Genomic DNA, 11603 nt, shown 5'->3' on the forward strand with positions numbered 1-11603 from the left:
ACCCTATAAAGCCTGAACTATGAAAGAATTGGCAGAAAATTCCAATTTTTTGAGATTGAACCCTTTATTTAGTCCTATAACAATATATATATATATATATATATATATATATATATATATATATATATATATATATATATATATATATAAAAAATTCAAAAAACATGTTATTACACGACCTTTGTGGTGTATGATATATGATATGTACTTGAAGTGCCAATGGTATGGTCCAGGGTGAACAGGGGAAGTGTTTAAAGGTATACAACAGTATTTTGGTCAAGTATTGATTAAACTGAAAACAAAAAACAGAATTGAAAATGTTATCATATATAATACAAATGGCTTTATAGGGTTAAAAAGTCCTACATCGCCACACAATCATGCAACACGGAAAACCAAAAACTGCTGTCTTAAACAGTCTGGGTGCAACCTGGAGCGGAGCACGCCACGAGTTCATCGACTGTTAATAAGCAGATCTGCGGCTGAAGCTGCAGCGCAGGCTCTGCCCAGCTGACCTGCTTAACAGGTCAAGTCTCTCCGGACATGAACTGTTGCTCTGTCCAAACACCTCCTATCATGGTGCGGTGGCCAGCGGAAAAACAAAACTAAACTTTTAGTGCGCTTAACAACAGGATCAACCTCTCGAGTGCCGGCGTCGGCGGATACCGATTCTCTCAAAAAGCCAGATATCTGCTAATGCTACCGTTACGCGGCACATGCAGATGAGCAGGGCTGGCAGCAGAAGAAGTAGAATGTGAAAATGTTTCAGTGGGCCAATATTTTTGGAACCCCATCCACTCAAAATGCTACACTTATGTGTGTGTTAAACAGAGGAGATAATGGGAAAATGCTGCCCAGGAAGTAGCAGTGTATCAGCTATTCATCGTGCTGGGTGAAACAGCACAAAGTCATTGATGGTAAAACTAACCAATTATGGAGAACGCCTACAACACTGCACTAATTCCACTTTGGTATTTCAAATGTAGTCATGTGAATCATGTTCTGCATATCGTATACAGGGGGTATGAAAGATGGTTAGCATGCAGCAGATACTGCCAAATTCAGTGGTATTTCCTTCCTGAGGTGCATTGTGGGAGGAAGTGATGCCAGCCACTCAGGGGACAGACAGGCTATGACTAAGCCCTTCTGGCATCCTCTCAGTCACGCTTTAGCTGTCATAGCTGTCACCCTTAATTAAGAAGTGTCTGCCAAATCTCTGCATGGCTTTAATGGAAACTATTTACTGACTGGATGGCTCATATACTCCCAAGCTTTCTTTGCTTTTAGACTCGCTTTCTTACTCTGAACTGTCTGTTCACTTGGTCACGCCACTCACAGACACGCACGTGACGCAAACAGCATGGTTATTTGGTGGCGAGGAAAGCATGAATCAGCATTTTTCTAATATTAGTAGTACAGTAACACCAAACCTCACTGTCCAGACTTTTTTAATCAGTCGGGAGTCAGGAAGTTTTCTGCATGAGTTCAGTTCAGTTCATCGTGTCGAATGGGTGAAACCTGACAACAATTACAATTTTTTTTTTTCCCCTTCCCCAGAGTGAGTTGTGCTCCAGTTTTGTGATTTTCCAACAACTTTACCTTAAAGCGATTTCAGCAAGGAGCACATATGTGTGGTATTAATTTTTATTTGCTTTATTGTTCATTTTGATGCTATCGCCCGCTGTGATGAGGAATTACAAATATGCTATTTTTTATTTCACAGGCTCATAGCAGGTCTTGCACCCCAGTCAGTTAGCTTAAAGGGAAAAAAAAATAATAAAAATAATAATAAGAATAAAAAAAAAAAAGACATGACAGGCCAGAATAGACGATTGATTTTCCTGTCTTGAGCAGCGTTGAGCAATCTGGCAGTATGCCTCCAGCTTTCGAGTGCCACTGGGGTTTATATATTCAGATCTGACAATAAACCTTCGCACTCATGGGTATAAGGACGACTTTTAACATGACTCACTTTGGAAGGTTGTATTGGTATGTTTAACAGCACTATCAAAAGCATCAGCGCATCTGCACACTACAGAGGCATCCTTGAAAATCAGTGTTTGATAATGTCTCATCTCTCCCTGCTGTTATGGAGTATCTGCTTTCTCTTTGTTGAACATGAGGGAAATGGCAAAACTACATGCTTTTTAACTTCCTCTTAAATTTCAGTTTTGCATTGCTTTGATCCCTCCTGCTGTGCGCTTGTCACTCTTCAAAGCTGATATGCCCTGCTTTTGATGGGAAAGAGGAATTCAAATAGTCTGATAGACCATCCACACAAACATCCAACAAAATGACAGAGGAGGAAATAGTGAGGCAGAGGATGAAAGAGGGAGAGGGAGAGAGAGAGGCCGACAAAATGGAAACAAAATTTCCAATTAGGGAAGATATGGGGCCAGGAGTTTTTGCCAGCTTTCAAACTTTCGTTCTTACAAAATACAATAACAACCTTACATGCAAGAGTGTGGCGACAAAAGGGAAAAAAAAAAAAAAAAAATCTGTCAGTTTAGTGGCAACACGAGAAAAGAACAGTGAAGATATTTTTAAAAATAGTCACATAGGACGCCTGTGAGAGCGGGAAGCTGCGGAGAGCTCAGGTTTAATATCTCTCAAGTGAGAGCCAGTGACAGCCACCGTCGCACACAGTTATCCCTGATCCTCATAAAGAACAGCTGCGCCTGCGCCTCGGCACACAGACAGGCTACTCCATTATGGATCGGAAACTGAATGGGAAATGAAGCGTGCACGGCGCAGTCCTGGAATATGGATTTATTTATTTTTTTGCCTCGTGCTCCTTTTCATTTTGCCATCTCTCCTGTTCTCTCTGTCGGGATTTCCATTTCAGTATGTCTCACTCCTGTCTATCTCTGTCTCTATCTCTCTCCCTCTTTTCCTGTGTATCTCACCGTCTCTTGTTCTCCCCGCTGCCATTCCTCCCAGTGGGAAGGGACCAGAGAGAGTCCCATCAGTACAAATGAGCGTCGGTTGCCACCTGAGGAGGGTTTGGTTTGCTCTCGTACTGACACTATTATTCAGTTATCCTCCTGCCTTCTCTAACATGGTCAATTGAATTGAATCCTTTCAGGTCCTGAGGTAATCTCGCTGAGAATTGGATTTGGATTTAAAGCTACTGTTTTTTTGGGGGTTTTTTTGGACAAATAATGGAAGCAAAACAGAGAGATAAATTTCTACCTCCTGAGGAGAGTTTTGATGTGATGTATTAAAGGAAAAGACAATCCAGTTACTCTCTGTAAAGTGTGAAAAGGGGGAGGAAAAAAAACCCACCTCTGAGGAAACAGAAGCATTGTCAAGTGATATGTCTTTTAATGAACCGCGCAAAAAGAAAGGTGAGCGTTTTGAACGCCGGCAGCATATCCAAGAAATAACCTTCAAATGAGGGAGTTGGGCTGTGTTTTAAAAAGCAGGCTTGAACTCTGGCTACGTCCTTGGAGGGAAGAATATTTTCATCCAAAGCTCATCTGATCCACAGATAACTCGAGGTTGTTCCTCAAGTTCTGACCATGAACCTTTCTGATGTCTCTCTCTCAAATTGGAAAATCCTTAAACTCTGAGCTGGATTTTAGAATTCTAAATGCCTCTTCATTGTTAATTCAGAGGAGAAAAAGGGAGTCTCAAGGCTTTAACATTTTGTATACACTCAAAAATAGATTTGATGCTTTTGTGCGCACACAGACACACACACACACACGCATGCACACACACGCACCAGCACCCCACCGCCTCCACCTTAGACCATTAACCAGAGGAAGGAATGAAATGTAGAATGGGAAAAAGGAGCAATTAGAGGGAGAACAAATATTAATGGAAGTTAAGAAGTGACTCACAAACCCAATTACTGCATTAGCCAGGCAATTTAGATGAGCTCCGCGCGAGGCGAGAACCCTGTTGAAATGTACTAGCGGTCTCCCTGCATTAACAATGGCATTAATTCCCCTGATTCACAGAGAGGGATAAGAATAGAGCTAATACAGCCATTCTGTCTGCCGTATAAAGGGAGCCACAGTCCCTCTCTCTGCAGTGAGAATGTAGGAGACAGAGGCCCACGTTCTTGTCTGCTCCGCCCATGCAGACTGCGGGGCCCCTGGAGAGCTTCGAGTCGTTAAATGGCTCCATTCTCCAGCTTTCCCCAAAGCTCCCCAACACAAGCACAATAGGTAAACCAAACTCCAGGCCTTCCATGCACAGGGAAACGTACCATAGGATAATTACAGTGAAGATGTGCCTGGCTGCTGGAGGCCAACCGTAGGAGAAGCGAGAGGGAGAGAGAGCGAGCAAGAGAGAGAGAGAAAAAAGGGATGACATTTTTGCTGCTGTTGCACTTTTCCTCTCCGCCTACCTCCGTTGTCAAATTGCATCCCTCAACCCGTGCCGCTGCCACACGGTCCCACAGGAGATGTGCAGCCCTGACAGCCTGGCCAATCAGCAGCACCCTGAGGCCAGTTGAAAGCCCTCCTGGCATGCCAAAGGCTGGCGAGGTCCAACCAATCAGTTGGAGGCCAGGTTTGAAAGCAGGGCCATTCTTGGCTCTGGGAGCTGCGAAGGCTGCCAGTGAGAGTCCATGGGGGGTTAGAGAGGCTCACAGGGAGGCTGCCAGAGGGGTCAGAGTGGACGAGAGCAGACTGACAGTTATTTAGTGAGGGGCTGAGCTCTCTGTCAGTCACAACAGCACTCAGCCTTTGTACTACCAGGCCAGCTGTAATGGGACTGTCACCCTCTAATTGTCCGGCTGGGGATGCTGAGAATAACAAATAGGCACGCACATGCAACACATCAACACACACACACAGGTACGCACAGACATAAACCAGCGCACAAATGTGAACCTGTCTGTGGACATTTACACTTGTGTGCTGCTTTACACATGCACACTTACCCTTTGTTATTGCTACTGGATTTCTGGAAGCCTTTTTTTTTTTTTTTCCCCCGCTAGGCAGTTAAGTATTGGCCAGGCGTACACCGATACCACTTTATCAATGTCGATACAAACACTGAGTATGAAATTTTAGGGGTGGGGTGAGGGTTACAGAAAGCAGTTTTTCCCCTCTCTTGGCATGTAACCCTGCAGTCTGGGATGTTACTTAAATGATGTCACAAGGTGACGGGACATGATGTCACCTGAAAAACAAGTGAATCAGCACTGGGTCGAGTTGTTCTGGCACATCGGTGAAATATGAGAAATACAGGCTTCTGCGTGCCAAAAAAGCAGAAATTCAACTGCTTTTATTTCTGCCATGTTACTCAGGGCTTTTGGTGTCAGATACTGGTCACGGGTAAAAGCTCAGTTAGTGATTCTCCATTTTAATCTGGTACCTATACCAGATTAAACCAGTATCACACTGGTGCATCCCTAGTATTGACTACATTAAGTTTACCTGTAAACAACACAGGCCCAGGATGGAGTTTATGCTTTGCAGCTGTTATGTGTGTTCATAACAGAGACGATAAAGTTTATGCCATGTTTTATAATGATATATCTAACCTCTCTGTGGCTATAATGCATCCATGTGCCAAGCATTCACACAGAGGTACTGAGAACACGTTTACCAGATTAGATTAAATCCTGCTCACCAGATTGTGGAGCAGTGGATCTGTGATATTATTTTTCAAGTTTTCCACTATTGCTGTACCAATTTGGATAGACCAGATGAATAAGTGTTACGGAAAAACCTGTTTTTTTGGAAACTGCTAAGAATTAAAATCATCCACGACGGAGAACTCAGTCATTCATCAAATTAACAGTTTTTTGTAGAAGCAGCTGAGTTGAAAGTGTCACAATTATAAATGTTGAATTTATGGCATTTTACAATGTTACATTTGAATAGCAACCATCACAGGTCAGACAGCATGAATTTTGCCTCATAACACAGCACTATCACTCTGATTTTTGTTTCATAGCTCTATCCTGGATGAGACGATATGTTGGTGGTGGACACACACACACCCACACACACACACACACACACACGCGCGCGCGCACGCACACACACTCAAGCACACACACTACACACAATGGACACAATGCATTTCAATGCACAAGGGATGCAATAAAACTGCAAACAAAACAAGCACATCTGAAAAGCATATTATGAACTCATTATGAGCTGTAATGAAATACGCTGCAATATGAGGTTGTAAATAAACCCACTGTGTTTTCATTTTGGGCACTGAGCAAACAGCGGTACAGACATTACAGTGTCATTGACATTAGCATTAACTTGCTTACACGCGCACGTACGTGCACAGACATATTTCAGCTACACATTAAACTAAATTAAAAAGCCAACGAAACCCCATAAAATCTTTCTTTCTGCCTCTAAACTGAGCATTACGTTGGCTCTGCAAAAGTGTGGAAAGTTAAATCGAGTGGTGGGCGCAGGTGGTGAACTTCACCATTTGTTTCTCTTTTCTTGTGTTTCTGTTTGCTTTCGATGAAATACTTCTTAACGAGGAGCCTCCAGTCATCCTGATTAGGAAACTTGAACGTTCAACCAAACTACACCATGTATTACATTGCCCATGAGTGCTAAAATAATGAACTTTTCAGAATAATGAGCCAGAGATTGCTGGACTGCCTGAGCTACCTGTTCACCTTAGGAGACTGAGTTTCTTCAACAATATGAATAGGAATATATTATGGGCTGATATCATTACAGCTGCACTTTACTGCCACGGCCAGCACACAGAATCAAGCAGAAACTGTTCCCAGTAGAAACATAACAAACAGAGGCTTTTCTCTGTCGCCTTTTCTCCGGCTAAGTGTGGTCCTTGAAGCGAAAGAATCACATAATATTATAATCATGTTCCACAGAGCGCTCAGTGAACTCTAACTCTTATCTCACAGTTTGCCTCTTGAGTGGGTGTGGGCCGCAGCCTTCATAAATCATGGCTTCAATCAATTCCACTCTCTGATCTCTGCTTGGCTGTCAGTAATGCCTTATTGCTTTGTTTTAAGACCAGCCTTTCTCTTTTCTCTCCTCTTTCCTGGCGATTCTGTTCTTTTGCTAATCGCAGGTCAGGGAGGGAGCCAGTGTTGAGGCGTGATCTTTTCTCTCCCGTTCTTGGCCTGCTTTCCATCAGTTTTGCCTCATTGGCCCCAGTCTTAGGTGCTGCAGGAGATGGTTGAGATGAGAATGCCACAAATGGCCTGAAACTAATGTTGGCCTCCCTCACCCCACACATTTACAGCACTCTCCCAAAGGTTTCTATTTTTTTTCTTGTCTTTTTTTTCAATCTCTGTCCCTGTCCCCCTTTCTCCCTTCTCCATCACCCACCCCGTCTCTCTTTCTGTCTCCTGAAAGGAGCAGGCCCTGCCATCTATCTCAGTATCTATTTAACTCAAGCTGTTTTTCAACCTCTCCATTTCCACTGCTCTTACATCTGTCGAGTCAAATAATTTATATGACAGCCAAAGCTGGGAAGCATATTCCATTTGAGCACAATGGTAAATCAATGCCATCAAAGCTGTGCCAGTTGTGATTCTTCATGAGTGAATTGCACGTGTCAGGGCAAAATGGGTAGCAGTGGAATCGAGTTCTGCTACACTGTTTGTGTGTGTGTTTGTGTGTGTGTGTGAGAGAGAGAGAGAGAGAGAGAAAGAGAGAGAGAGAGAGATTTTTTACCCCTTTTTCATAAGACAAGAGTAACTTTCAGACTGATATTTTCAACTAAAGGACTGTTGACAGCGATGATAATGATAATGATGGTGATGATGATGATGGTGATATGTAAGTAGCAATGATGATGGTGGAGGATGACATAACACAAAATCTCCAAAGTGTCTAAATAGAAAAGACAATTCGAGTGAATTCACTGGCAGAGAAAAACAAGGTAGATGGAATGTGTTTTTACGATAATTACTGAATATCATTGCCAGTCAAAGCAAAACACAATCAGCAGGGATTTTTCAATATGTTCAGTAGGAACTAGGATTAATCAAATATCCCACAACAGCAGAGGTGCATTAGCCTCTCATTGTGCCCGGTGTCATGCTGCCAGTTCTTTCCCCACCAAATCAGAGGAGAGAACGACCACCTGCCCACCACACACACATCTTTAGGCATGTCATTTGCATCGTTTGATGGATGCAAATGGGTAATTACACCCCAAAGGTTAATTGGTCTGTTTGAAACCTGGTGAACCTGACCACGTGGAGGCCCGGTCATAAGAAACACAAGTGAAGAAAAGTCAAAGCGTTTTCCACAGTGCAGGAGAGTTTGAGTGTTCTGAAATCAAGTGCGTAAGCTTTAAAGGTTGTTCTCGGCCACTTCTGAGACAGGCGAGATAAAGCACTAAATCCCCACTGCTCCTTTACTTGGCTGCCTGTCAGAATAGAGAGTTGTGCTGCAGAGAGAATTGGGGATGGAGAAGCTCAGAGAGCAATGGACGGCATGAGTCACATCCCCCATAGCGCAGTGCTTTCAGCTATAGCTAAGGGCTGTAACCCACCTACCGCACACATAAACACGTAGAAAAACACAAAGACGTATAGCACACACATTTATGCACATATTGCGCATACATATCCGGTGCAAATGTGCCCACACGTATGCTGTGCAAGCTCACACACATGCAGACACACACACACACACACTTTCTCAGAACTCGTGCTCAAAACTCACAAGGCCACACACACAAAGAAACCCCTGGAGGTTCAGCAAATCCAACCATCTAAGCCAACATATGAAAAGGGGATAAAAGAGGGTCCATTTCTCCAGCGGGGCAGTACAATTCGGCGCCTCCCCTGACACACCACGGCCCACTATGTGTGTTTTTGTGAGTGTGAGTGTTTCTACGCTTTGGTGGAAAATCAGGCCTCTTGCCGACACATTGGTGAAAGGCGATTTCGGTAATCCGAGAGTGTAAGCCGTGCTGTACAAATGGGCGTAAGGGACTTGTGTGTGTGTGTGTGTGTGCGTGTGTGTATGTGTGTTTGAAACGCCAGCAGAAAGCTGGGTGTCTGTCTGAGTGACTGATAAGAGGCAGCGAATGAGAAGAGTTCAGCGTAAAAGCACAGAGCTGACAGTGCTCCCCTCAGAAACGCGTTTCCTTGGTGGAACAGATGGGACTTTTCGACTTTCCTTGTTTGCGACATCCATTACTATCTTTCGGTTGTAAATATTATGTAGATGTTTAGTGTCACATTTTTTTTTTTTTTTTTCACCGTGAGATCAGAGAGTGGCAGCACAGCCCTGCCCATCAGTCCATCGCCATCTTCAAGGAGAGCAAGATCGGTAGCAGTTTCAGACTTTGTGCATACAGTTTTTAGTGTGCAGCATTTCATAGCGGACCGATGTAACAAATCTGAGGCAATGCTGAGCTAACTTGCCATCCCCTGAAAAATCACAGCGCGTGGGGTCATTAGCATGCACTGTAGCTAACTAAATACACACTGAGGTTAAACGGCCACCAATCTTCTTGTCGCAAAACGGCAACTTAATCAAAGAGCTTGCCGGCAAAAACTTGATGCATTCCTTTAATAAGCATTCATTGCTGAAAGTATTTGGATTCCCTGGACTCATGACATTATAGATGTGAGGAGCGCTCATCAATCTGAATAACCTGTAATCTGCAAAGTTATGTACTCTGAAATGAAAAATAATCTGCCAGGAGTATTAATAGGCGTCGAAAAGCAATCAAGAGAGGGTAGTCCTGAATAATCCTCGCAGATATACCTCCAAGAGCGAGCGTATAGTCTGTATTTGTGTGCCCGCCATGCAAGGATTACTTTTGTCTATGTGTGTGTGTCTGTGTGGTGCCAGGAGGCAGAGCAGACAAATCACCCGGCATCAAGGCTTAAATTGGAGACAAGAGCAGCTCTTTCAGCCCACTGGGTGCTTTTGATAGAAAATACTGGAATGTTGAGTCTCTGGGCCTTATGGTGATTGTAAGAGATATTATTATTCTTCACTCTTCTCGCTTGCCTGCCCTGAGTCAGTACTTAGAAAGAATATGTGGGCTGTCTACTTTATTTTTTTTTTCCAATCTCAGCTAAAAAAAAAAAAAAAAAGACTAAATTAGGGTTTCTAGGCAAGGAAAAGTTAGGTGCGAGAAAAACTTTGCGGCACACACCAATGACATCCAGAATCAGTAAAGTAGGTGTGGTGCATGTTGAAATTAAATGAGCCATCACTCACTCTGACAAGCATCTGGGGGAATGGCCCTCGGGAGTTTTCGGGCACATTGATAGGTGGGATGACCCAGTCTCTCTTCTGCCGCCTCAGCCCATTGGCAGAGGAGCTTCTCTGATGTTTTCGGGGAAACTTGATAACTCTGGGTTGGGTTTCCCAGACTCTTGACAACATCTCCTCTATGCCAACCTGAAAAGAAAAGCAGACATATTACATTGCGCTGAATCCAGCATTGAACAAGTCAGGCAGGTTATCATTTAAAGAATGTTATGTTGTCATAGCACGCCAGAGGATGGAGCTATAAAGTGCTCCAAAATGGAAAGTTTTCACCTCTGCTAAAATTGAAAAGAAAATACTGGGTGTCAGGCTCACAAATAGAATCCATTTTGGCGGAGTGACAGAGAGCCAAAAACACAAGGAAATATGAATCAACGCTGTTTGAATGCCTTTGTGTCATGTTTCATGAGGCCCTTGGCAAGACACCTGAACCTGCCCCAGCCCTTGGCTTCTGTTTAAAAGAAAGTGAGACCTCCCCCAGGCTAGGTGGCTGGGCTTTGTCCACAAAGGTGCTGAGCTTTGTGTCCCTGCAAAGCTTTCTCAGGCTGACAACATTATTCCTGCCTGTCCCCATCCCCGCCTGTCTACTGAAAAAAAAAAAAAAAAAAAAAAAAACACACTGGTGGCCCTCTGTGACATTTTCCCCTGGCAGAGGCCTATCATCAAATAAAACAGGTATTGATGAAATACCAGAGTAATAACAGGGGAAGTAGAGGAGACAACCAGCAGATGACCCAGCAGTTTGGTCAACACAGCGAGCGCACAGAAGCCACATCCACTGGCTTTTGTTTATCAAAGACAGCTTTCCTCCACCTGTTGTAGAGAGATAAGACTTGAAAAGGGGAATTAACATGGGTATGCATTGCATCCCTCTGGTCCTAGTAGCTTTTCTAGCTTTTGGCTTTTTTTCGCTCTGGACGTAATACAACAAACATTTCAATTCTGATCAGTGTTGCCCTATGTTGTTTTGTTGCAACACAGGGCAACATTTTTTTTTTTTTTTTTAACTGTGAATGTGCCATTACCTTAAGAAAAACTCCACATCTCACTGTTCTCCTGTACATGCATTAGGTTGAATTACAATAAAGTTGAAGTTAAATGAACATATTGCCTCTATTGACTCTAGCATCTGTTGTGTTGTGTTCTAATCCACATGGCAATTTAAACGGATAATTCCTTTTATTTTCAACCTGGGCCATATTTTCCTAGTTTTCTGCCATCATGTGGACCGGCCGTGTTTAGTATTCATCGCTTACCTCACCACAGAGATAAGCCTCTGTTTGCCAGGAGCACTGATGTCCATGACATACATACAGGGCCAACATAACTTCTAATAATTGGACCCAAAAGCAATTAAAACACAACCTATCAACAGTCACACTGCACTTAGGTTTCACA

At 43.4% G+C, this 11603-nt stretch overlaps 1 protein-coding gene across 1 annotated transcript in view; it reads right to left on the reverse strand.

Moving 5' to 3' along the window:
• Positions 1-10322, reverse strand: part of cdh4 (cadherin 4, type 1, R-cadherin (retinal)) — a 69357-nt gene extending 59035 nt beyond the window's left edge. The window contains exon 1 of the mRNA XM_030052695.1: positions 10155-10322. Within this exon, the coding sequence (XP_029908555.1) occupies positions 10155-10322 (168 nt within the window). The remainder of the gene's footprint in view (positions 1-10154) is intronic.
• Positions 10323-11603: the final 1281 nt, after the last annotated feature.

This window comes from Myripristis murdjan, chromosome 5 (assembly GCF_902150065.1).
Source record: "Myripristis murdjan chromosome 5, fMyrMur1.1, whole genome shotgun sequence".
In the NCBI taxonomy this organism is placed as follows: domain Eukaryota; kingdom Metazoa; phylum Chordata; class Actinopteri; order Holocentriformes; family Holocentridae; genus Myripristis; species Myripristis murdjan.